This window comes from Xiphophorus maculatus, chromosome 4, assembly GCF_002775205.1.
Source record: "Xiphophorus maculatus strain JP 163 A chromosome 4, X_maculatus-5.0-male, whole genome shotgun sequence".
Taxonomy (NCBI): domain Eukaryota; kingdom Metazoa; phylum Chordata; class Actinopteri; order Cyprinodontiformes; family Poeciliidae; genus Xiphophorus; species Xiphophorus maculatus.
This window is the reverse complement of record NC_036446.1, coordinates 8,841,266-8,867,282: the sequence shown is the minus strand read 5'-3', so window position 1 is coordinate 8,867,282 and position 26,017 is coordinate 8,841,266. Positions and strand designations below refer to the sequence as shown.

General features: G+C 38.5%; 2 protein-coding genes across 4 annotated transcripts in view; one reads left to right on the top strand and one right to left on the bottom strand.

The window, feature by feature from the left end:
- Positions 1 to 12,465, top strand: part of adcy7 (adenylate cyclase 7) — a 64,602-nt gene extending 52,137 nt beyond the window's left edge. For both annotated transcript variants that reach the window (XM_023332129.1, XM_023332128.1), the window contains 13 exons: positions 745 to 814; positions 1,714 to 1,811; positions 2,003 to 2,087; positions 3,750 to 3,887; positions 3,974 to 4,036; positions 5,017 to 5,213; positions 5,489 to 5,597; positions 5,726 to 5,884; positions 7,189 to 7,335; positions 7,493 to 7,597; positions 7,727 to 7,841; positions 10,161 to 10,285; positions 11,214 to 12,465. In XM_023332129.1, the coding sequence (XP_023187897.1) occupies positions 745 to 814; positions 1,714 to 1,811; positions 2,003 to 2,087; positions 3,750 to 3,887; positions 3,974 to 4,036; positions 5,017 to 5,213; positions 5,489 to 5,597; positions 5,726 to 5,884; positions 7,189 to 7,335; positions 7,493 to 7,597; positions 7,727 to 7,841; positions 10,161 to 10,285; positions 11,214 to 11,360 (1,558 nt within the window). In that variant the 3' untranslated portion in view covers positions 11,361 to 12,465. The remainder of the gene's footprint in view (positions 1 to 744; positions 815 to 1,713; positions 1,812 to 2,002; positions 2,088 to 3,749; positions 3,888 to 3,973; positions 4,037 to 5,016; positions 5,214 to 5,488; positions 5,598 to 5,725; positions 5,885 to 7,188; positions 7,336 to 7,492; positions 7,598 to 7,726; positions 7,842 to 10,160; positions 10,286 to 11,213) is intronic.
- Positions 12,466 to 12,500: 35 nt separating this feature from the next.
- brd7 (bromodomain containing 7) lies at positions 12,501 to 24,343 on the bottom strand. Of its 2 annotated transcripts, none has more exons than XM_005796120.3 (17): positions 24,295 to 24,343; positions 23,764 to 23,957; positions 23,046 to 23,139; positions 22,898 to 22,955; positions 22,590 to 22,734; positions 22,257 to 22,367; positions 21,415 to 21,584; positions 20,752 to 20,866; positions 20,427 to 20,502; positions 19,153 to 19,260; positions 18,930 to 19,065; positions 16,756 to 16,867; positions 16,616 to 16,663; positions 15,835 to 15,916; positions 14,622 to 14,765; positions 14,114 to 14,254; positions 12,501 to 12,685 (listed from the first exon to the last, which is right to left on the bottom strand). In XM_005796120.3, exons 1-17 carry the CDS (start codon positions 24,341 to 24,343, stop codon positions 12,612 to 12,614), a joined length of 1,857 nt encoding a protein of 618 aa, XP_005796177.1. In that variant the 3' UTR covers positions 12,501 to 12,611. The 2 variants fall into 2 exon arrangements, with proteins under 2 accessions (XP_005796177.1, XP_023187899.1); XM_023332131.1 differs by having other exon boundaries at positions 16,616 to 16,660.
- Positions 24,344 to 26,017: the final 1,674 nt, after the last annotated feature.

Sequence of the window (26,017 nt, the reverse complement as noted above, 5' to 3'; positions counted from 1 at the left end):
CATGGCCCAGTCACCATGAGCACAGCCTCATCTGCAGCAGATGAAAAACTATGAAGTTTTGCATAATTAGCTTTTAGCAGATAGGAAATCTGAGCCATTTTTGTTTGTTGAAAAGACAAAAATCTTTCTAGGGTGTAAGGTAGATTTTCCTCTTACTGAGATGTTTTCTTACATGATGAACAGAAATTAAGATGCAAATTCGACTTTGCACTTTGTAAGGTCACTAACAATTTACCGATTTACCAACTACATGCTATTACAAGTGCAACAATCTGCAATTATGTGGCTTTCTTTTAAAATTGCTGCTATTTGTCAAGTGATTTGTTTGTGGCATGGTGGCATGGGAACAATCACCTCATCTTGAGCGTGAACAAAATAAGAGATGATTTTAGATTTCAGGAGAACCTGCAATATGCCCATCATGGGAGAATCAGTGGAGGACTATAAAAACTTCAGTATTCAGCAAGACAACAGGCTCAATGTGAGCAAAGTTGCATAAAAAATTAGACAAAGTAGACTGTACTTCTTGTGGAAGTGTCAGTTCTTCAGATGCTTTATAAAATGAACACAATTCAAAAAGTGTCTTCAGTCAGAAGCTCCTTTAATGCTGACTGCTACAGAAGAGCCCATTTAAACAGACTCTTCTGGATAAACTTGAAGTACCTGCAGCATTTATTTTTCTGGAGTTTAATTAAGTGTGTTAGAATGTTAAATAATCAGATTTCTTTTCTTCTCTTCTCGTAGGCAGTGGTCGAAGTCTGAAGAGAGCAGAAGGGTAGCCTTGTGGTTTCCAAAAAAAGAATTAGAAAAGCAGGTATGTTTGACTTTGGTTATTGAAATCATTAATTATTTTTGGATGCACATAAATTGCTTTGATACAACAGCATAAATGGTGGTTTGATTTTATTTTGAACAAATAAAAAACAAAATAAATAGGATTTATTTTGGATTTTCTCTCATCCACAAAGGCAAAATTAAGAGACAGACTTAAACATACCCTTTCGCCTTCTACTACATTTAATCTGGTTATTGCAGAAGTTGAGTAATTTGGAGGTAATCTGGAGTTAATCTGCTCAACCTCTGTCTCATGATTTCTAATTTGAAACACCCAGCTGTATCCAACCTCAACTGTCTGACCCAAACGGTTCCTCTTTTGATAAAGACAAATAATTAATATGTTCGGTGAAAACCCAGAACAACGTAACCTGGCAGACACAGAAACACTAATGCTGCTGTCCTAGAGGAGGATGTTCAACTATCACATGGAGTAAAATTTGCATCTGCCCACAGGCGCAAGCAAAATAAAACTTCAGGGGATTTTTTTTTTTTTTTACAGTCAGAACAAAGAGCGAACTGTTTGACTGTTTCAGATCTAAACACACTACTCCAGGTACCGAGCACAGTGGTGACAACATCATGTTTTTGCCATTAGCATTGCTCAAAGTGGGTAGAATGAAGAAGATGGAGGACTACTTCCAAATGTATTAATTTCACCTTAAGTCAACAGCTGGAGAGTTAAAATGTGGAGATAATTCTGTTTTTTAACATACAGCAAAACTGATTTTGGAATGGATAAATATTAAACTGAGGTTGCAGAATCATTCCTCTCAGAGGAAAAGAATCCAAATGCATCATTAAAAACCCCAAAGCCTCATTCAAATGTGCATGTAAACCTGCAAACACAGCAGCATTTTCTTCTTTTCCTCTCCTTAGTACCGATTCTTGGACTTGCCGATGTTCCAGCACTATGTGGGATGTGCAACCTTCATCTTCCTCTGTATCTTTGTAATTCAAATGCTTGTCACAAAGAAGTAAGTTAAACCATATTTCCATTTTCACTAAAAGTCTGTTCTACCCTCATTGTGCTAAAAAACAACACAAGGCTTTTGTTGTCTTGTGCTTTTCAGAGATTTAGTCAGTTGTTATTGTTTCAAAGAAAGCCATAAAATTAATCCTCTTTGGATGAAAAAAAAAAAAATCTAACTGATTTTGTCTCTATCAGTAGGGAGCAGGGGTTGACATACTTTGGAGTGTTGGTTTCTATTCTGGTGGTGATTTTGGCCATCTGTTATGCGGGTCATTTGCAGGTCAGTATGATTAACGTTTACTATGACTGATCTTTTAATTCACAAATTTTCAGGCCATGTTAGAATCTGTGTTTGAAGAAAATGGAAAAGACCTGTGCATTGCTTGCTACCCTCTAGATGGATAATGTAATAAGATGTAATTCAGGTGTTTTGTTTCATTGTGACCTGGCCCATTTCTGCAGCATATGTGCATGACTGAAGTGTTTTGCTCTTGAACACTCAATATCCTTTTGAATTAAAAGGAAAATTTAATGTGAAATCTTTTCCACATTTCTGCTCGTCTTTTGTGCTAATGTCATACAAGGGAATCTTATACAGTAATAGTGAAGACTTGATTAAAAAATAATTTTAGTGGGAATGCATCTGTGGCAGCATTCTTTTTTCCCCCCTTTTTGCTTTCTAGCAATTATCTTCCAGAAGCGGAGTGGAGATGAAATTTAAAATCACAAGCCTTGTTCAATACTGGAAAGGGAACATTAAAGTTTAAGGATGTCGAGTGCATTTGGACATATTTAATCGCTTTTGCTATTGTCCTTAAAATTATCCTGAATAAACCTGTTAGATTGACCAGATCAAGCTTTTATTCTATGCAGAATAAAAGCTTGTAAGCGTTCTGACCTTTAGTTAATTACTGATTTTTGTGACCTTTAAGTGTCATACCCAAAGAGCTGACAGATTAAGGTCTGTTTAAATGTGTCAAATTAGCTCTTAAATGAATTATTTAGCAAATTCAGAAATTATTAAATGCTTTTAAATAATCCTCAATTAATCCATAGCTAATTAACATTAGTAATCTTGAACAATTTCAGCCTGGAGATAATATTTTATCTACAATGACAGATTGTTTGCATTCTGTCTCCAACTTTCTTTAGCATATAGAAAGTTAGCAAGTGACACTGAACATGTTGGCAGTATGGGTAAAGAGTAAAAAAAGATAAACTTAGTAAAATGTTGTAACCAATATTTGCAAAAAATATTAAAGCTTACAATGTGAGTAAGCAGATTGCCTGTTTTTGTTCAGTTTCTCTAAGTATGTGACTAATGTTATCAATCAGAATTTTAATTCATAAAGTCATTTCTTTGAACTCCAGAGAAGAAATTTTTTGATAAAAGTTAAATTGTTCATCTTAAATCAAATTAATGTTTTATTACCTATTCATAAAACTGCATTAATATAGTTTAATGTAATCAACGCTAAACTGAATAGAAATGATCAAAGACATTAAGTTATTAGTTTTTTTGTCTTTCAAACTGCAGAAGTGTTGGCTAAGTATAAAAACCCCCACTTCCTGTTATAATTCAAAGACAAAACACCAACTATAAAGCTGGCAAGTTTAAAAAAAAAAAGATTGTGAAATAGAAGTTATATAAATTTTTTTAGGATTAGCTTAAGTTGAACTATTAAAACCTAAACATGCCCTTCAAAGTAATGTTTGAATTGTTGCAGCTTCCTTTTTGACAAGGCAGATGAAAACCGACAGTCAGTTCATCACAGTTTTCTCCCCAAAAACAAATTCTTCTTCTGAATTAAATCATCTGCAAGTCACTGACACATGATGTCTGGAGACGGCTGACTGGGCAAAGAGTCACACGCTCCTTTCACATGTCTGAATCCACCTTTTCCTCTCATCTTTTCTTCTCACTTCTCTTTATCCTCTGCAGCGTGTGTTTCCACACAAGCTGTCAGGGTGTCGGTTGCTGCCAGCTGTATCGGAGGCGGTGGTGAAGCGGCCGTGTCTGCGCCTCCCCCTGGCAACCATTACCACTGCGGTCATCATTATCTCGGCGATGTTTAACCTGGTAGGACAATGTTCACAATTTGGGCTCTGAGTCAAATCAGGTTGGCTTGTCAATCAAATTGAAATTTTTATTTCATCTCTTGGCAGCGTTTCTGTTTCCAGAATGACTTGCCACGGAACATAAAGACTGACGACTTCATGTCACTGCCTGTGAGTGGAGGATTTGTTAACTATAATTTGTGTTTTAGTTAGTCCCACAGAGTGTTACTGCCTCGATACATAAACTTGGGGAAACACAAACCTCACACAACTCATCCCAGATATACAGTGTCGTGCACAAGTGTTTAACCGCCTTGATCTTTTCCAACTAGTTTTTGTTTAATAGACCAACACAAAGTGGTTCATATTTTTTGAAGGGAAAAGAAAACGACCTATGGTTTTGACAGAAAAGTGTGTTGTGCATTTTTTTTCTGAACCCTGGTTCTACCAACCTTTCTCTACAGCTCCAGCTCCCAGTCACTTGACTGTGTGTAGAGACTATATTTGTTGCCCATTTTTTGTTTTTGCCTAACAGCTCAAACTTAAAAAGATTAGATGTGAAGTATAAATAATCGAATATTTTAAGGTTTTCTACAAATTCTTAGGTCTGAGCTTTGACTGGGCAAGTTTAGTACATGAATACGCTTTGATACAAACCAACCCCAGTCCTCCTGTAATTGGCCATCCTATCCAGCTTCATACTTGAGGTGGTAGTGGCAGATGACTTTAGCCTTAGTCTCAAGTCTTTTGCAGCCTCTAACAGGTTTTCTGTCAGAATTGCCGTGTGTTTGCTCACATCCAAAAAGTCTGACCAGATTCTTCATCCCTGCTAATTTGATGCTATTTTTACATCCCAAATTATTCACAGCTTTGTGTTGGTCTATCAAGTCGAATCCTACTTAAATACATTAAAGTTTGTAGTTGTAACAGACAAAAAGTCAAAGGAGTCTAAGTATTTTTGCAAGGCACTGGAGTTATTACTTCATAATAAAGATTTGCAGGATTAAATAAAAGTTTCCTTTATTGGACATGTAAAATATTTTCTAGATAATTGTTTTAGTTGTTTGCATACCATTTAAACATGACAGATATTTTTTGTGTTAGACTTGTATTGCCTGTATGATCCCCTTTGTCCTCTCTCTGTCCCTCAGTACTCTGTATGCTGCTGGAGCCTGTCGCTCATTGCATGTGGAGTCTTTCTGCGAGTGAGCTTAGAGCTCAAAGTGCTCCTCCTCTTTGTTGCATCCATCTTGTACTACTACATCATCTTCAGCCACCAACTTCTTAAAACCCACTTCTCGAAGTTTGAAAACTTCTCCCAGTACTACAACAGATTTAACTGCAGCGAGTAGGTCAAAAATTCTGAAGCACATTTTATTGGAAGAAGACTGTCAGTGGCGTTTCCTTTTACGTTGTTAACACTGATGGACAAAGTTTTTGACTGATAAGATTACATTTCATCTGGTTTTAAACCGGGTGTGTTTTATTAAAGCTTGTACATTTTTTTAGTTTGTATTAACTGAAAAAACACAAACTGAATGGTGAAAAAATATTCATGTTTTCATTCTGAACAATTTTGCAAAATGTATTCCTGAATAGAGACTTCTCATTTTTGTTCTGCAGGATGACAAATGACACCCTGCCATGCACTGGGTTTGTCAAAGACCTTCAGATTATGAGCGGCATCGACATCATGCTGTTTCTAGTCACCATGCTCATCATATCGCTGCAGGTATGATATTTTTCTTCTTTAGTTGCTTTTCTTTTGTATCCCCAACAGTTCTGGCAGAAGAAAACTGAATGCATTAACGCCCACACTACTGCTGCATTTTGTAACATCACTGCGGGTCTGCCTCCTAGAACGACAACTGCTTTCGGCAGGACTTCCAGCTCAAGTACAAGAACCGCACGGAGCAGGACGAGATTGAGACGAGGGAGAACCTGAACCGTCTGCTGCTGGAAAACGTGCTGCCTGCCCACGTGGCAGCACTGTTTGTCGGTGAGAACAAGAAGAACGAGGTGAGATTTTCAAGGCATTTCAGCTGTATCCTTCAGGTTAAGCCATCTGGTTGCTAGGCACTAGAAGATAATTGATGCAGAGGAAGAAAAATACTACCAGTGAAACGCCTTAATACAAGTCATGTTCTAAGCTGAAACCAAAACTCTGAATTCACAGGTTTCTGATTCTGCAAATTGTATTTTAGTGTTTTTATATTTGAAGGTGACAAGAATCCAGTAGTATTTATTTGGCTTGTAAAATGCCAAATAAGTACTACTTTACAAAACCTATTTTACATTCATCAATTCAATATCCTCAGTAAAACATACAACTCTACTCATCCAACTCATGGGATTATCACGTTACTGCTGATATTAATGCTGCTTTCTCAGAAAATCTGAGCCTGAAGCCTGATGCTCTGTTGTTGTGTCCGGCATCTCTCATCTTCCTCTTGAACTACACCTCTTAGATTCTGTGTGGTGTTCATGTATGTTTGTTGGCTAGTAAATCACCATGATACAATGGTCACTAAAGCAGGAATGGATAGTTTTGGCAGTGTAAGCAGCTTCCAAGTCCAGCTGGAAACAAATCGGCATCAGGAGAGGGAAGTTTGAGCTACCCCAGGGATCTAGCTGTATTGATATTGGACTTGGAAATACATCAGCAGATAACATGGCTCCTCAAATCATCACAGATTGGAAACTTCACTCCAACATCCTAAAGCAACTAGGATGTTGTTCCTCTTCTGTCTTAATTGATTTCCTAATTAAATGAAACGTTTACTTTGATCTGATAAGAGGACTTTGGACCACTGAGTTAGGATGCTTTGACCATTGCTTCTGGTTGAGAAGAAGCTTAACTCATGAATTTGCTGTGGCCATCCATGTTGCTTGTCAACCTTTACTTTTATATCTTTTCTGCGTTCACTCAACTTTCCATTAATATGATTGGATAAAACCTTTTGTATCGGTTACTCTCCTTGTGTAAGATGTTAATAAATGTCTAATAGACAACTCTGAACACAATGGTTTTCTCCATAATAATGTTTGGCCATAATATAACATTTCTCTGTTAAAGTCCATTTGTTGGCTATAAGTGATAGTCAAATTTTCACAGAAGGCTTATTTCTGAGTTTTATCAATGTAGTTAACAGGAATTCATGTCAAATACATCACAATCCGTAATAAATCATTACTATATAAGCTTCATTCTACACACACCTGTATATTAATAGAATTTAGCTCATAACAATGAATTATCCTAATATTTTTTAACAAAGTGATGAGACTGAAAATAAAACCCATGTGTTTTTGTTTCTGAACAGGACCTGTACTACAAGTCTTATGACTGCGTCTGCGTGATGTTTGCCTCTGTGCCCAATTTCAAAGAGTTTTACACTGAGTGCGATATTAACAAGGAGGGCTTGGAATGCCTCAGGCTGCTCAATGAGATCATCGCTGATTTTGATGAGGTCAGCAGAATAAAAATAGAAAAGACATTCTTTCCTGTTGCTATTGCCATTCATCGCATCTTCCTTGGCATGTTAATTATCTGGACTTTTGATACATGCAGGGGAAAAAAAACATAACAGGTGAACATTTCTCATTTATTTTCCTGTAATCCTCCAGCTGCTCTCCAAGCCAAAGTTCAGTGGTGTGGAGAAGATCAAGACAATTGGCAGCACCTACATGGCAACGGCGGGGCTTAGTGGGCCTGGCCATGAAAACCATCAGGTGGGCTTGAGTAGCGCTTCACCTTCGGGTCAGGCAGGGGTCAGACGAGCTGTTTCAAAGCAGTCTCTACTCGTGCTTGAAATGTTGTGGGTATTGAGTTGATTCTGTTATCCTCATGTGTGTTTTCAGGACATAGAGAAGAAGCAGGCCCAGATAGGAATCATGGTGGAGTTCGCCATTGCTATGAATGGCAAGTTGGATGTAATCAACAGACATTCCTTCAACACCTTCAGGCTTCGAGTGGGTGAGTGTGCAGAGCAGCTGGGCAGCCGAAACCTTTATTGACTGTATAAAGCTACACCATAACCTGGCTGGTCTCCTTAGTTACCCTACACATGATTGGCATTTATGTCCTGCTTTTACTGTCTGATCTGAAGCACTGAGCAGTTTTTAGGTTATTATTTTACAGACTGTTAGCAGCTTCTCACAGTGAACCTGCTTTTACAGAATCATGTTACTGGGACTAACCTTTTCACATTGTTTCATGTTAAAGCCATGAATCACAATTTACTCCACTGGGATTTTATGTGAAAGACCAACACAATAAATTGAATCATGTACTGGAGGGAGTAATGGTGGCGTGCATTTGTATTGAGCTGTCTTTACTCAGAGACCCCTAAATAAAGTCCTGTACACCAATTGCCACAGATGTGTGTTAGAGAAAATCAGCGAGCAACATCACCATGAAGGTCAAGGGTCACAGCAGACAGTTCAGGGAGAGAGTTGTGGAGAAGTGTGAAGCAGAGTTTGACTTGAACACGAGATCATAAGCTTTGCATATTTCTCTGTGCTCTATTCAAATTATCACTCAAAAATGGAAAGTAGTGCAGCAGAAGTGCAAGCCTGTGTCTGAGCCAAGATGGCTGTGGTTGCACTAGAGGAGCTGCAGAGATTCGCAGCTCAAGCTCAGATAACTATTATCCCTGACCTGGACAATGTTACTTTTAAGGGTGAGGTGCAAGAAAAGAGTAACAGCTTAAAGAAAGCCATCAGAGGTCATATTTACAGTCAGCCATGAGACATTTAGGGACCAGCAAACATTGGAATGAAGCTGCTTGGTCAGATGAGACCAAAATGGAGCTTTTAGCCTCCCAGCAAAACATAATCTGTGGCTGAGAACTAACACAAAACATCACCCTAAGCACACAGTCCCCATGGTTAAACAGGATGCTGGCGGTGTCATACTGTGGGAATGCTTTCCTTGAGGAGGATAAAATCTTGAATTTATAGCTGTAACATGCCAAACCCTGAAAAAGATAAAGTGATCCAAATACTGCCATTTCATTAAACTACACCAGATATAGAAGCAGAATATTCGATACATTAAGACACATTAACGCCTCCAAGCTCTCTACTGTCTAGAGAGATGACTCTAATCAGATAAGTTTGTTTAAGTTTATAGAAACATTAACATTATTTAACAGATAAAATAAAGGTGCGGAAAACATCTGTTGTGCTATTACACATTTCATTAAAAATATAGGAGTACCATCATAAGAGGATAGACATACAATTGTATCTAGAAACCAGAGTCAGAACTCTGACTTTTTATAGAATGGGCTTTTGGATTTAAGGCAAATACAATTTTTTAAGAGGAAATCATGGAATATGTCAGAAGATGAGGCAATCCATTAGAGAAAGGCGAAAAAATGAATCTAAAATATTTTTAATTGTCCCAAATTATCAAGATTTTAGAATCAGAAATCCAGTGGGTTGAATAAAACATGCTTACAATGGGATAGAGAGAAACAATCTGGGACAAATGTATGATTTCCTGTGATGAGCCACCAATCTGCGCTGGATGTGATGCTGGAGCTCGAGTCAGTCCAGGTCTGTAGAACATGTAAAACAGCTCCATAAAGATGACAGATAAAAAGACCTTCTCTCTGAAGTTTGCTATAATTGTGGATTTTAATAAGCAGTCATTAACAAAAGAATAATGTAAACAACAAGGCTCCATCCTTTAGATTTTATCCTTCAACTGTTAGAGGAGAAAGTTGGAACGTGGCCCGTTTGTTAGTCCAGGCCTCAAAGAATTCACCGAAAATAAAACCCACCACCTGTGACTGTGTTTCATGATTACTTTGGAGTAGCTCTAAATTACTTTAGATGACTTTAAATTACATAGTGAATCTAACATCCAAAATGGGTTAATTTAATTTCTGTGGAAAATTGTGTCTGAGTCATAAAAGTATTTTCTGCTGCATTAGTCGGTTTTTATGAATCGTATCAGACCCGATTCAACCTATGTACATAAACGCAGATTCATGCATGCGTAGTGTTTAAACAGCAGTTTGCCTGGGTTAGCCACTGGGAGCTATACACTCCTCAACAGACAGTATTTGAATAAAAGACTGTATTAGATTAATTTGTTCTGATGAAGGGGCACAATCAGGAAGTCTTTGTAGTTTATTATCACAATTAAAAACAAACCTGCAGCACACCACACCTCTGGTAATGAAGGAACAGTTTTGTATTTGTATTCTTCCCTTGTGACCTTCTTTTCCTACTTGTAATGTAATAAGATACGGATATAAAACTAATCTTCTTTTCCCTCTCTAAGGAATTAATCATGGCCCAGTGATAGCTGGAGTGATCGGGGCGAGGAAACCTCAGTATGACATCTGGGGCAACACAGTGAATGTAGCCAGCAGAATGGAGAGCACTGGAGAAATGGGAAAGATCCAGGTTGGTTTCAGTATGGCTTTGCTCGTTTTTGTGTTTATGCATGTTTTCATGCCTCTTTCAAAAAGGCCAGATTTCTACTCTAGTAACTTTCCTGTAAACATATTCTCCCACATCATCTGTGGATCTTTGCAGTTCCTCCAGAGTTGACATGGTTCTCATGTTGCTTCTCTGGTTAATGCCTTCCAGTATGACTCTAAATAACTTTGGCTTAACTACAACTAATGTACATATAGAAAAAATGCTGGTTTTAGTAATTGCATAGAATTTCCACAACAGAATGAGACTAAAAATACATAAAATTTTTTTGTCACTGAGTTGGAAACTGTGCTTAATTTTCCGCTAATATAGCTTCCTATAGAAGAAAACGTATCCATCGTTTATGCAAAAATAGAAATAAAATTGTGGTCATTTAAATAGGACAAATCACAAATCTAATCCCAAATTTTAAGTTGCTTTTTTTTTTTAAATGCCACGCAGCATTTGCTGCTCTAAATGAGTTAGTTTAGCTAGAGTAAGGGAAAAATAGTTTTTAGGTTTGTAAAGGTTGCAGACCCCTGACCTGCCTGCGGTTTGATCTCCATCAATGAAACCCAGTTCACTTCAGTCAGGGGTTTAGTTGAGAAAATAAGCCCAACTAAATCCCCAACTAAAATAAAAGTTTAGTTGGGGATTTTCCCAACTAAACTAAGGGGTTTAGTTGGGAAAATCCCTTTTACTCCCTCAGAGTAAATGGGATTGGAGACAAATGTTAAAAATCATGTTTTTTTTCTTCTACACATGAATTAAAACCACACATTAAAGACTGTGGTTGTGTAAACATTCTTAAATTAACATAGATTTAAATTGGAATCATGACTGATCGAACATTTGGTCTGCATACAAAAGCACCTCTCTTAGCTTCAGCTGTGACTTTTTGCTCTTCTTTTAGGTAACAGAAGAATCCTCTCAAGTGCTGAGGAAGCTGGGTTACTCCTGTGAGTGTCGAGGATTCATCAACGTCAAGGGGAAAGGGGAGCTGAAAACCTTCTTTGTGTGCACTGACACGAGCAAACAGCTAGGCATCGGGCTGAGCTGAGGCTGGGCCGTCGCAGCCAGCAGAACTGGATACAGACTCATGTATGGGTGACAGAGTTTACAGACTCCCGCACATCACAGGTGTCAGTCTGGCTGTAATGCATGTTCCTGTGATGCCGTTGAAAGGAAGAAAGAAAACTTCACTGCTTCGTTGTGTGGAAGACACACCTGGAACCATTTAGTTAGAGTTAGAAGACGACGGAGACGGCTGCCGAGAACAGCCGCCATCTTTTTCTATTCACAATAAAAACAGTGATGTCATGTATATTTTTTTTGTTTCTAGCCTAATGTGATGAAAATGAAGTTATGTATTATTTCTATTTTATTCTTGCCAATCTTTTAGATGTTGACTTTAATTAAAAAAAGTGTTTAAGCATAAAAATGATGCTTTATTGGATATAATTAGGTTTATTATCTAATTTGGGTCACATTTGTGCCCCAAAATGACTTTTGTTGAGAATTTGCAGAAATTAAAAATCTAAAGTCAAGAAATTAAAACTCTGAAATTCAGCTACTTAAAAAGTGATTGATAATTCAACACGATGACAGATGTTAGGTATTCAGGTTGAGCTGTTCGAAATGAAAACCTTTTCTTGCATATTCAGGTAATGGCAGCTTTCCTGCCTGTTAAAACCTACATCTTCACACCGTTACAGACAGAAGATACAACCCTCTGTAAGTTCAGGTAGAACTCGTTATGATCACATTCCTTGGTTCTAGTTATGCAGTTTGACCACTCCAACAATTTACAGATTCAACAAGAACTGTGCTGAATGTATTCCATCACTTTTGTTTATTCCACTTTGATAAAGGAAAAAAAAACAACTATTCTGCTGCCTTTTGATTTCCACGTGTGCTGCGACAGGTGGGAAATGTTATGCATGTCCTCAGCTGTGTGACTTAACCTTTCTGCGGATTTTTTTTTTTTTCTTGGCAACCATAACACTGTCGGCTCCTCTGAATCCGTCTCGTGGCCTTGTCATCTGAGACCAACATCTTGTCTGTAATTGCTGTTGCATAATGTTGTACTGGTCTTTCTGTGAACAAATGTGACATTAACTTTTTGTACAGTTACAGAATGTAATAAATGTTTTCGTAAGTCTGTAGTTTGACATTTAGAATTAAAAAATTTTAGACAAGGTTTAAATTAAAAAAAAGGTTTATTGATTGAAATGCACACAACAGTCAGACAAAAAAAAGCATCGTTTGTACAAAACTTAGGTTAATAAACTTAATGAGGCTGGCTGGAATGTCATTTCACTGCGACAAGGTGACCCACATCTGGACAGGTGGATGAGGTCTCCATCGGTTCACTCGTCTCATGAACTGAAAGCAGAAAGAAAACCATTTTGTGTGGTTTTTCTTTAATATAGGACATAATGCACCACAAACAATCTGTCTACACATTTTTATGTGAAAATCCCCGTAAGTTTTTCTGGATTGACAGAAATAAAATATAGAAACAGACGAAACTAGACAAATTTGCATGTCCTGCAAAAATGCAGTGTGAATGCTGCAAGCTGAATATTTTTAGTGAAAATTGCAGAAGTCTTGAAAAATGCAGTAAGTAGGCTGAAGCAGCAGAATATAGCAAAAGTCTGCAAAACTAACAAAAATAGAAAAACTGTAGAAGTAAAAACTTTCACTCAATGCCAGAACACCATTTACAAAGCTAAACTATAAGGTCACAACAGTTTATAAGCTAAAATGAGTTAAAAACCTAAATCAAGCTAAAATAATAGCATCTATGAGGAATTAGGGTTGGGATTGAATTTATTGTTGGAACGAGGATTGGAAGGAGACTTTGGGTTAGGTGAAAAACTGGGGTTACATTGGGAAGACTGAGCATAATGTGAGTAAAAAACTGAAGAGGAATTTTATTAAATCTGTAAAAGATATAAAAAAGCTGAAATAATCAGAAGTAGTTGAAGGTCATGAGTTATGACATTTTAGAGTTTAAATGTAATTTCTAGCTGGAAGCAGTTAGAAAGAGCTCCAAGGTTTTAGCAGAATCTTTCAGAAATTGTAAGATGTTCCATTCACTCCAATGTGGCCCAACATGACTGCAAAAAGCTGAATATTTCATAAACCGTAGAAGATGTCAATATCAAAATATAGCTGTAATGGTCTGAATGAGCAGAATATGGTAAAAGTTGAATGAGTGGGGGCGTGCTGTGGTGGCGCAGGGGGTTAGCACGCCCCACCTTTGGAGGCCTTAGTCCTCGACGCGGACATCGCGGGTTCGACTCCCGGTTCCGACGACCTTTGCCGCATGTCTTCCCTGTTTCCTGTCAGCCTACTGTAGAAAAAATACGAGCCACTAGTGCCATAAAAACTCTTCGGAGAAAAAAATGGGAAAAAAAAAAAAGTTGAATGAATAGCACAAAGTATGCAGACGTAGTTAAGTGGCAAAAAGCGGAGGAACTCAAGAGTGTTAATGGCTGCAGCATTCACACTAATAAAAACAGAACAGTGAGGAAGGAAAAGGAAAATTAAAAGGAAGGACACAAAGGAATGCCAAGAGGGACACGAGGAAAGAAAATAACCTAAAAAAAAACATAAGTACACAAGAAAGAAACAACACAAAGATAAAAGGAAAGAAACAACACAACTTTTAGAATATAGAAATGAAGTAAAATAAACATACTTTTCCAAGATCTATTTACTTTTTTCCCCACATTGAAGCAAATTCCATCCAGTTTCAGGCTGTAGGATAAGCTTTGGCTACGGTTCGGTTGAGTTAAGACAGTTTACCTGTTGTGAGGTCTATGAGGGGTTCAGGCAGCTCTGGGGGGACGGTGATGCCCATGGCCTTCCTAATGCCGTAGATGCTGCTGACATCACAGGGGGCCACTTGACCAGTCAGCTCCGTCAGGTTCCCTGTAACTTTTTCAGCTGTGAGGGAAGGATCAGAAGTAAGACAACAGGAGATTATGAGCCAATCACAGAGCAGAGGAAATAAAGGGAATTCATACTGTTTATTTTTGAAGTTATTTAAACCTAAAGCCAAGGGATTTTTAGTTATAAATGATTTCTAATAAAAAGGTCACATTTTTCGCTCACACAGAAAGCAGCACATCAAAGGAAAATGCCTCATATCCCTGGGAACTGGGGGCCCCAGTGACTTGAATCAGACCACTGTCTAACCACACCTGTGTTAGATGAATACTGACGAGGTAAATGAAGGGTTGTTGGAGGTCTACAGCTGGTGGTGAGACCCGAGTGTGGGAACAAAGGGGCTCATGCAGCGAGAGGCTCTTACCCAGCTCCAGCTCCTTGGCAGTCGGGGCCAGCAGGCAGATCATGTTAGGCGGCTGCTTGGCACTTAGGCGCTCCCTCTGTACTTCCTGCAAGTTACGCAGCAACTTTGTAGTTTCGTCCAACTTCTGCTGGAAGTGCAGGGCGTCTGTAACAGATAGGGGAGGGTCAGCACGGACACTCTGTTAGCACTTCCTCTCAGCTCCTTCATTTACGTTTGGGTAACCCCCGCAGAAACGGGTTACATTTACACAACACAATGAATCCTTTCACTCTGAATCCTGACAACAACCCAATCAAAAACTAGCAGTCTGAGATAGAAGTAAATGTATGACAGGGTGAAGAAAAGTTTATTGGTGGCACATTTTTTCATTATAATTCATTTACAGTAATTGTATCAATGTTATATGCATTAAGTTGAAGCTGCACTTTTTGAGTGGCCTTTTTGTTTTTATGAGAAATATGCAGCGTCTGACAAAAGTTTTCTTACTCTGCAAACAATTTTCACTTCAAAACCACAATTTTCAGTGTATATTATTAGGATTTTATGTGGTAGGCATACACTAAGTAGCATATCATTATGAAGTAACAAAAGGATACATATATTTTAAAATACTTTATGAATTATGATTAACATGAGTTCATTGTGTTGACTGCCCTCAAAATCAACCCTGCTGATTGGCATTATGTTTCTTTTTCCATGTTACAATTTTTCTCTCTTTCGCCCAACGCTTTTCTGTCATCATATCTACACCTTTGAAGCACACCAGTCATTTTTAATTGAGAAGTTGCCACTGCTCAGTTATGCAGTTCAACTGACTGAGATGATAACTTAAGAAACTTGTCGAGTGTTTGTATTTCAAAACAGAACTGCTATAAAGTGTATTTTGCATCACACACTAGAGTTTATTTGAACTATTTCTCCATCCTGTTTTGGGAAAGAGAAATGCCATCTTTGTTTTCTGTATCAACTGGCTCTGCTTAAGGACAACCAGCGGCGCCCTCTTCTGGTTGGAGGCCAAACTACAACAGCAGTCCAAGAGGATTTGATAGTTAAGCGATTGGAGGTCATTTTAATCTAATAAACCATTAATCAACAATAAATCATAAGTCGATTGTTTGCATCCCTACCACTCTTATACTTTGCTGTATCAGGAGTTAATTTTCTTGTTCCAAATGTAATCAGTTGTTTTTATAAACAAATCTGAGGGCTTTACCCCCAGAGAGTTCCTCAGCCACATCCAGGCTTTCAGCAGAACGAGGGACGTCCAGCTTGGTGGATGAGTTGTCCTCGGCTACCTGGGAGAGACAGCGAGGGAAAAAAGACGCTTAGTCAGATTAGAAAATGCATTCCTCTCTGGACAGGTGACGTGCCAAGGGAACATCAAGGCTTTTTAAAGTCTCTGTTTTTTTTTTTAAATGGAGATGCTGCTTCTCTGATCCAATAAAAATCAAACCTAATCAAAAGCTACAACGACCGAGAAGGGGATGAGTGTAACCTGGAGAGCAGCCAAGAACAGCAAACAGACAGTACAGAGAGTGGCTCTGTGTCTGACGCCGGGGCCAGAGCTTCGGTTTCCTCTGCTGCTCTTAGGAGCGATTGAGCTCTGCAGCCAGTGGGGCCGAATGTGCTGAAGGAAAACACAACCCCCTCCGACTTCTCTAACTGCGGACTGAGAGCGAGGAGCTCTTGAAGGGAAATGTTCTTTCCATGTGTGGATGGATGGCAGTTAACAGAGGGCCCCTGCTGTGTTGACACAGCTGGTTGGTGCAGAAACCATCAGCAGAGGCCATGAAGGCTCCTCATATGGGGTGTAATGCAGGCACACGTGACGGGCTTTCCGCCGAGCAGCAGCCCAGCAGGAGCAGATGAGGCTGAGTGGCTCCAGTTTTGTGTTACATTTGTGTCATTCTACACTTAATGTCCATTTCCATTTCTCCTGCTGTGTTACAAACACAATGCACAGAAGCAGCTCCAGATCAAAGACAGACTCTCACCTCCACGCCACTCTTCTTCTCTTGTCTGCTTCCTGGCTCCTCTGGCTGCTGGACAAATATGAACAACATAAAAGCAACATCACTCTCAGTTCTGTGGGTTAGGGAACTGGTAATAGGATGTCATAATAATGGCTGCTTACAGGCTCAGTTTCCTTTAGACATCTTGAATGCTCTCCATTGGTCATCGCATCCAGAAGACTGTCACCCATTTTGTAAACATACTCATCAGATTTGGCTAGGAACTCCGACAAGCTGAAAAGAAAACAGAAACATCTTCTCAACAACAGTTTTTAAATTTCACCACTGCTAACTAGTTTGTTAATAATTTGCTGATAAAACCTGCTGAGAAGTTGATTTCAACACGACCTAAAATCCCCAGGGAACTGAATCCTATACGCAGGATTTCATGGACAAGTGAGGACATGTTGCTAACTGGACACACTTTTCCAGGGAAAGAACAATGTCTTCCCTGGAAAGTGACAGACTCAGACAAACCACTGGACAAAACCAGAAAGTGAATATGCAGACATTAACATCTGAGCACATAAAGCTACCTGAATCTGAAACCACACATGATGGATGACAATGTACCTCAGTTAACCTCCCACACTGGATTAACTGAGTCCTACCATTAAACAAACAGGCCATATTTTACTAATTTCATTGCCTTGTTCTCAAACATTGAGGTATTTTAATGAGATTTTGGTGTAACAGAACACAGAGAAGTGCATTCTTGTAAGAGCAAGTGAAAGAAAAATGTGGTTTGAAAAACCTGAGACATGAATCTGTACTCAATCCCTTCTTACCAGTAACCAGTATACAGACCCATTCAATAAACTAAAATATTATTGAAAAATCCATTTAGTATAGGAACTTTATCACGAAGCGAAACAGACACAGATGGCTTTGCACTTACTATTACATCAGACCAATAGAAAACAGAACCGTAGACTTAATGAAAAGTATGTTTAATGTCTGCTTAAAGGTTCTTATTTTCAAAGAGCACTTTTAATCTGACAAACGAGACACATCGGGACGCATATTCTAATTTATTGAATATGACTGCATTGGCCAGAGGTCTGCAATCCGCTAGTGGCTCTTAATAATTTGGATACAAAAAGTGCAGAACCAACATAAAAAAAATAGAAATACAAATACAGATTTAGCAGTCGTTTTTAATTTTTTGCATTAAATAAATCCTACATAAAATTTTCACAACAGAATTACACAAGTATCATTGGAAACTGTTTTTTCTTGTTTAAATTATTTTCCACAAACATCCTATAGAAGAAAATGCATCAGTCCTCTTTTTGTAATTTTCTGGATTGAGAGCATTAAAAGCTTTCTGTTACTACCAAAAAAAAAAATCTATAAAATAAATTAAGTGTGAAAAAAAAACTAGTTTTGGCAGGGCAATAAATATAAGGCACTATTATATTAGACCTTCATGTTTTTTCAATGTCAAATGAAAAATCATATTATCTATTATAGTGGTTGCAGCCTATATTTTGTCTGATGAAACAAAAACAACAGTCTCCTCGCGCCTTAATCCCCCCTGCTGAAACACCCGGCCTGCTTTAACTGATCAGCTGACCTGCCGAGTTAATAAGAGGTGGGATTTCTGGGTCACTAAGCAGTCAGTATTTGCTCTGCTCCCTGACATCAGACAAAGAAATACACGTGAACATCTTTTGTTGGGACGTGAGTCGTGCGCTATAAGCTGAAAGCGAGCTAATAAGCCTTATGTAACTAGAATATTAGCAATCTGGTAAAAGGAACGGATAGGACCACCAGTTCCCATGATGCATTTGGGCTTAAGAGTCAAGTCTATGGTGATGACAGTCTTTGCTCAAAAAGGCAGAAACATCTGGGCTGCAATTTCCTATTAGAAGTGACTTGAATGGAACATTGTGGCAGCTGCTGATTCTCACTGGTTATGTTACAGAGACTGAAACACGAGACATTAAGTGTCCATTTCGGAAATTAGATGAATACATGAAGACTTAATTACAAATGATTACTATCTTCCCTTTGGCACAGAGTAGTTCTCCTTTGAGCAGACTCTGAACTTTGTAACTTTGCTAATCTTTTTTCATAAAACAAACCAACAACAGAAGGTCCCATTCATGTATTGTATTAAACCTGAGCTGTATTGTGAGACCTGAGGGTCGGGTTGTGTCTGCAGCTGTTGGCTAATCTCTGCTAGTCTGGATGAAGTCAAAAAAAGGGAACATCTGGCCAGGAGTCAGTGAGGAATGCCTATAATGACGTTGCCAGTTAATCCCACTGAGCTTGTGGTCGCGCTGCAGCATACCTGTCTGAGCCCTGCAGACTGGACTCTTCTCCGTAGAACGAGTAGATGAGGTCTGAGTCGTCCTTGCTGACGTTGGAGAAGCTGGAGTCGTACGCCGGTGCGTAGGATGTGAACGGGCCGTAGCTCAAGTAGGACACTGTGAAGAGTTTGTAAAACATCAGAAATCACTTTGTCAGCTGTTTAGACAATATGAGGCGAGATGAGCTTGAAGCAGCTCGTTTACCTGGAGTAACTCTGTTCCTTTTGTCCTCCCTGAAGCTCTGCAGGCTGTTCACGCCGTTCTGCAGCCGATTGGACATCATGACCAGTTTCACCGGACAGTAGCCAACGTCTGAGCAGATGACATTTAACCGTTGCTTTTATTATCGGAAGATCTGCACTAATGTGTTCCAAAAGCAAGACAATATAAATATTAAATATCTTACACAATGATTGTTTTGCACTGGTAGTGCAAAACAATCATTTTGCAATCATTATTGGTTCCCCTGGTAAATATTAGTAAAATAACATCCTTAAAATGTCAATGCAGAAGCATAATCTCTCACCAAATTAAAAAGTGTTCATTAAACCTGAGAAAACTTAATGATAAAAAAAGAAATGTACTTTGATTGGAACACTGTAGGAACCGTCTTAGGGAGCAAAATAGGCCCACGGCATTACAGAGTCTTTACAGTACTTAAGTGTGCTTTTTCCACACATTCTTTCTTCGTGTAACTACACACCCACCTGGAGTGTTTGCTGTGTATGAGCGCAGTTTGAATATCATCTAACCAATTCAGATAATTCCAGTTATTGTCCAACTACACAGACGTACATTTGTGATGGTAGGACAGCTAAAGCTTTTTTTTTCTGAAAATGATACCTATTTAGAAAGTACAAAGCATCTCATGGTTGCTATGGAGACCAGACGACAGCCTTCTTTCCCGTGGTTCTTCCAACAGTGAGCTTTTTTTTTTTTTACCCCTCCAGGGGGTCTTTTTGTGGGCTCTAGTGTCCTTTATATGATAGTTGGCTGACAGGAAACTGGGAAGGAGAGGGGGGAAGACATGCAGCAAATGTCGTCGGGTCCGGGAGTCAAACCCGTGACGGCCGCGTCGAGGACTCAAGGCCTCCAAATATGGGTCGCGCTAACCCCTTACGCCACCACGGCACGCCCCCAACAGTGAGCTTTAAAGATTTGTTTTACCAACCCTACCCCCTTTTCTCACTGCGAGTTATAACTCAGAAACAGAGTCAAAATTTCTTAAAAAATGACCTCGGTTACATTTCTTTTAAACAGACTGTTACAGATACCACTTAAAATATTTCTGTTTCAAATTGTTATTTCATAATCTGGTACAATTTGTTCCCCACTTTCCTTAAAAGGTTACATTTTTCAAAGATTGTTATACTGCAATAAAAGTTCAAGTTATTTTAAGATTTTTTCCCTCACATCTTTAGTAGGTTTGCCAATAAACATGGACCAAACTTTCTGTGACAGATTGACATTGTTTGTACCCCCGGGTGACGGATCGGCCGGGTTGAGGAGGGCGAGAGTCGTGGAGCCATCGGACTTCCGCCTTGCAAACTCCAACTGTAAGGCAAATAATTGATCACTTTCTCATAAAAAACATAAATAGTAATATACATTTTCCAAAATACAATAATTTAACAAAAATATGTCTTTACAAGGTTAATATTATGGATTATTGCTGAACTGATGACTTTTAAATGATCTGCAGCATCTTTTGTTGTCATACTGCCAGCTGAAGAAATTAAAGTTTTTAAAGGAACATAAATTAGCTGAAATAAAAAAGCTTTCTTGTGAATTCTTGCTTCTTACATCGCACTGCACCACTCTGTTCGACAGCTTTCCTCCTGACTCCTCAATGACCTTGCGGATTTCCTCCAGCTCTTTCTCGGCCTTTGCCGCCTCGTCCTTAGAGTCTTTGTCTTGTCTGCAAAAGAATTTCAAATTGAAAAAGCGAGGATGAGACAATTTGACAATGAGTCAATATTTTTGTAGCAGTAGCAAACAGAGACAAACAATAATGCAGGAAGGAAGTCTACGTATTTAAACTCTGCTTTTGTTCCACTCTTCATCTATTTGATTTGATTCCCTGACATCAACAAATGTCATCAAGATGCAACAGGCTCATAAAGATTGCTGTGGTCATGGTGAGTCTTCATGCAACAAAAAGAAAGAAATTAAATTCATGAAAAATATGTACAGCAGCAGGAGCAAACACGTCCTAGCTTGCCATCGGGCATTCCTCACATTCACATCCTCCAGCTCTGCAGTAAAAAAAACCAAACTTTATGCAGTGACTGAGTGGGAATGCTCTCATAAACACACAATATGCTGTTTCTGATTAGTCTTCTTAGAAACCCAACAATATTTCACCCTTCACTCAAAGCTTATGCATCTTTTACACAGATATTTAAAGGTCTAATGTGTCGAGTTGCAGGTATCGGTGGAAGGTGTGACGTTGGCAAGTTGAAGCACCTTGGAGTGCTGGGCGTCTGGGAGCGCTCGCTGCTCCCTGCAGTCATGGCTCCCTCCTTGCTCTGGTCTGAGCTGGTGACTCCTTGGTCCTCTGACTTCACCGGTTGTTTGGCGAAGCGGTCAAGGCCAGACATAAAATCTATGCTCTGCTTTAGACTGTCCAGCCTTTCCTATTATACATAGGAACAAACACACACAAAAAAACTTAGTGGCCTAAAGAAGAAAAGCAAATAGGTGAAAAGAGTAAAAATAATTCCCTTTACTTTATGGTAGAAAAGCCCAATTCTGGTGTCCTGAAGGTTTTAGGTGTGTGTTCATTTCAGCACAGCTGTCTCTAGTTGACTTACTGCTCCAACATGTTATCAAACTCTGCACATATTTGTTAATTAACTATTAAATTGACTATGGTGTGCTGAATCTGCCACGGGCCTTTCCAGACCAACACCACTGCAGTATGTAAACTTCAGATGACATTCTTTAGTGCCCTCATGTGTTGGATCAATGCAATATCAAGTCTTACTTACTGAACTCCCTTTTATCTCTAAAGGAAACAAACAGCTATTAGAGGACACATTATAAAGTTGTGTTCCTCACTATCTACTTCACTTTGGATAATTTTCCTACCAGGTTAATCTGTTGAAAAAGAATTGAAATAAAAGTCTTTCTACTCTAAATAGAGCAAGCCTCTGTTGTGTTCATCTGAGGACTCTTATCACAAAACAAACCTGGTTTTCTAACATGAACTGATGTTAGAGGATGTACTTATTCTGGTTGTACAATTTTGGACTGAAATCCACAGGGAAAAAGGAAATACAGACACATTTCTATGAGGAGACTCATACCTGGCTCAGGATCTTCATTCCAGAGTGTAACAGTTTTCGAGCTGCCTTATGGTAGATTGTCTCTGGTTTGTTGTAAATCATGGCATTCTCACACATGATTCTGAAGTCTGCCTACAGCAACAACAAATCCAATACCAAGCATTAGACAAGATATTAAAAAAAAGATCTGTGAATCGAAACATTTAAGCAGCGGGTTCAGCACCTTGCAAGAATTATATATTTAATTTAGACAATAAAAGATACTTGGAAAATTTAAAGAGTTAAGAATCCTTTCTAACAGTAAAACATCTTATGGAATTGTATGTCTGATCTCTGGTTTATCTACGCACTTACTTTGAGTTCGTCCAGTGACTGATAGAACTCTTTCTTGACTTTGTCCTTCATTGTACTGAAGTCCATCGGGCGTTTAATAATTGAAGAGTAACCAGGTGCAATGAGGTCGGTCACCGGAAATGCAAAGAATGCATTGGGGTCTTTCCTGCAGTGTAAACACATTTCATTCACATATGAACCAAAGCATACACAAAAACAGATATATGCAGACAGAAAGGATGATGATTGGGGTTCTCAGCTCTGTGAGGGGAGTTTGCTTACACATGCACAATAATTAATTAAAGTATACTTAGAGCCATGTGCTGCACCTTTGAAGCTGCCTGATGAGCTGATTCAAAGCTTCCTGCAGAGGTGTCTGCTCTTTTTCTGCAAACACAGACATCAGATGGATATTAAAAGATACTTATAAGCTTTGAGAAAGAAAGTTGGAATAAAGTGCAGACATTTTAAAACTACCTTCCAGTTTATCCAGCTCTGAACGAATAGGAGTTCTGCTCTGCTCTCTGTCTTCTTCCCCATCTGCATCGTGTCCCTTCTTCTTTTTAGTCATCTAACATGAACAGAGACAATAATCGTCTTCATAGCAGCAAGTCCATTTGCAAGGATAATCATCTCGTATGGTCATGGCCAAAAGATTTGAAACTAACAGTTTTGTTTTTCACAAACTACAACATTGCTTGAAAGTTTCATGGTCAAAAAAGTTTAAATTAATCCTTTTTTATTGTCATTTTGGATCCACACATTTCACAGTTTTAAACGTAAACTGAATGACATTAATAACATCAGAACTTAGCCTTTTAAAACACTGCAGTTGTCTGAATTATTAACCTACATACACCATGATTTCTGCACATTTTCAAGTCAAAATTTCCTACCTCCCCAGGTTCAGATATTCAGTTATCAATCCTTGGAAAAAGAAATGACTGGTTGCATTGAGATGGACAGATAAATGACTAGAACCTTTAAGACATAACGCAAAGGATAGAAATACAAATATTTGACCTATTCTATTTTTTCTCCATACTTATCCAGGATTGGAAGATAATTAAAATGTGCTCTTCGAATCATGATGCTGATATAGTTTAAAGGTAAACTATATCAGCAGTCAAGTATAGTAAAAGCAAAGTTTGTGAAAAACAAGATTTCTGTTCCCTTTATTCTGTTCTCTTTCTACCTTTTTCTTCCCTCTGTCTTCCTCTGGAGAGCCGAAGCTCCTGTCTTTATCTTTCTTCTTTTTCTTCTTCTTGTCTTTGGGTTTGTCGCTGTCCACGGGTTGCTCCTCATAAAAAGTGTCCAGACTGGAACTTCCGGTCGTGACTTCGTTCCCGGACACCTTTAGCACCAGCTTCAGCGGTCTCTCTCCGTATTCTGGGAGCATCAAATCAACAAGAGTCAGTGGGTCAATGCGTCTCGAAGAATCAACAATATCTGTTCGTCCTGACAGCTCAGGGATGAAATGAACAGCTACCAGACAGGTAAGGCATATTGCAGTTCCAATGCAACCTACATATCGCTAACACTGTTTATAAACACAAACACATTCAGGAAATTGTCCCATAAATTAACGTAGCTGGTAAATAGTTTCCGAGCTAACGCTATTGTGGAGCTATCATAGCGGAAAGACAATTAATTCTACATGTTTTTCAACAAAAAAGCTACAAAAATACCATATGAATAACACAACCAAAGACATGAACTAAAATACCTTCATATGCATGTTTTTCGGACTTGTGCTTTTTGTGCTTCTTGCCCATTGTTTGTATATTAGCCACCGGCTGCTAACTCTTCTCATAAGACCGTGTTAGCGGAAGCATTACGGTGAGAGACAACAGACTGCAGCGTCACCTGGCGGCAAGGCGGAGATCACACGCCAGTTTGTACAGTCTATAGCAGCCAGGAGAGGGCGCTTCAGGCTTGGTATTAATGTCGATAGGCTTCACTCCTCACCCAATCCCTCTTTAAGTTAAAATCTGGGATTTGTGTAAACCTTCAGATTTTAAACAAGGATAGACAACTATATTGCACAAGTACAGTACCTTGCAAAAGTATTTTTCAGACAGCTATTGGCCAAGCACTCCACAAATCTAGCTTTTATAGAAGAATGGCAAAAATAAATCTTAGACTTGTTCTCAGTCGCTTCTGTGCATTTCTCACATCACTATTTTGTACAACTAATAATCCCCACATGTCTTCTAATCAGTGAAAACTGAAGTTCACTTGGAAGAAATTGTTCAATTCGCAAAATATGTTCAGGACAGAATGACAAAGAACTGCATGAAATTCACAGATTTTGACAACTGCTCATCCTTTTTGTGTGTGATGACTTAAGCAGTTTAATTAGTTTATAGGAAAATACTATTCAGCATTTATAGGTAGTTAATTTTGAATTGATAATGTTGGAAACAACAGAGAATTGTATGGATGCATTCAATGCATGTCCAATCAATAATTAATAGTGAGAAAATTGCTGTTCACAAGTGTTCTCCTTTCGAATGAACTGAGCTTTTGCCATTTTATATAAAAAAAGACTTTGGACAAAAATTTCAGTCTCTAAATGAAATAAGCTGGGAGTAAAAAACACAAACAAAAAAAATTATAAAGAGATTAAATGCAGCACTTTTATCAGTTATTGATATTTTTTGTGTAGGTCATTGTAAAGTAAATTTTTCATGCATATTTTTGTTTTCTTTAATCTGAACTCCAAATTTTAGAATAGCATTTGTTTCAAAAGGAAAAAAAGAAATCCAGTAGACAAAATAAAATGCTAGAAGAGAATAAAATGAATTTCTTAGTGCCCTAGATGGGTAACCTAAAGCAGAGTGATAAGATTTCTGGCACAGTTTTACCCACATTAAAGGGACATAAAGAAGGACAAGAGATGTCCCAGATGAAAGCCATGAAAGTGTTTTAGATGGTTCTGTTTTTTTCTGTCTGTGTGGGAAGGGGATACGGTACATAAAGGCTGACAACTTTTCAATAACAAAGACTATTTTTGCATTATTAAATAACTCATGGATTTGGAAAACACTGAAGGAATTTTAGTACAAGCAAGAAAATCCAAGAAACAGAGAGAAACAATAATACCATCAGATTCTAATCAAAGGAATTTTTCAGAGAACTTTTCAGTTCACACTCATGGAAACTAGCTCATCATTTCCATATTTCTTAATACAAAACAAGGTGCAAAAGCCTCATATACTCCCCTCATTTTGATGTGAGGATCTGCGTTCCTGCACCCTGCAAGCTCTAGGAAGTGTCATGAAAATTTCGGGGCTGCAGCACAGGTGTGAAATTGTCTTTAGGTAGCCTTTCTCTAATTTTGCTGGTATGAAAGCAAACATATGTTTGTATTGGTGGCCTTTTTATAGCTTTCAGTTGTAAATACATTCAGTGGATCATGTTTAAATTAGCCAGTGTAATCTCCAATG

Excerpts from the sequence above, each read along its gene's own strand:
- brd7 (XM_005796120.3), bottom strand. The coding sequence starts at position 24,343 with ATGGGCAAGAAGCACAAAAAGCACAAGTCCGAAAAACATGCATATGAA. Across the intron at positions 21,585-22,256 it reads GAATGAAGATCCTGAGCCAG|GAAAGGCTGGACAGTCTAAA; the intron begins GTATGAGTCTCC and ends TATGTATAATAG. Across the intron at positions 12,686-14,113 it reads CCTCATAGACCTCACAACAG|TTCATGAGACGAGTGAACCG; the intron begins GTAAACTGTCTT and ends TTCTGCTTTCAG.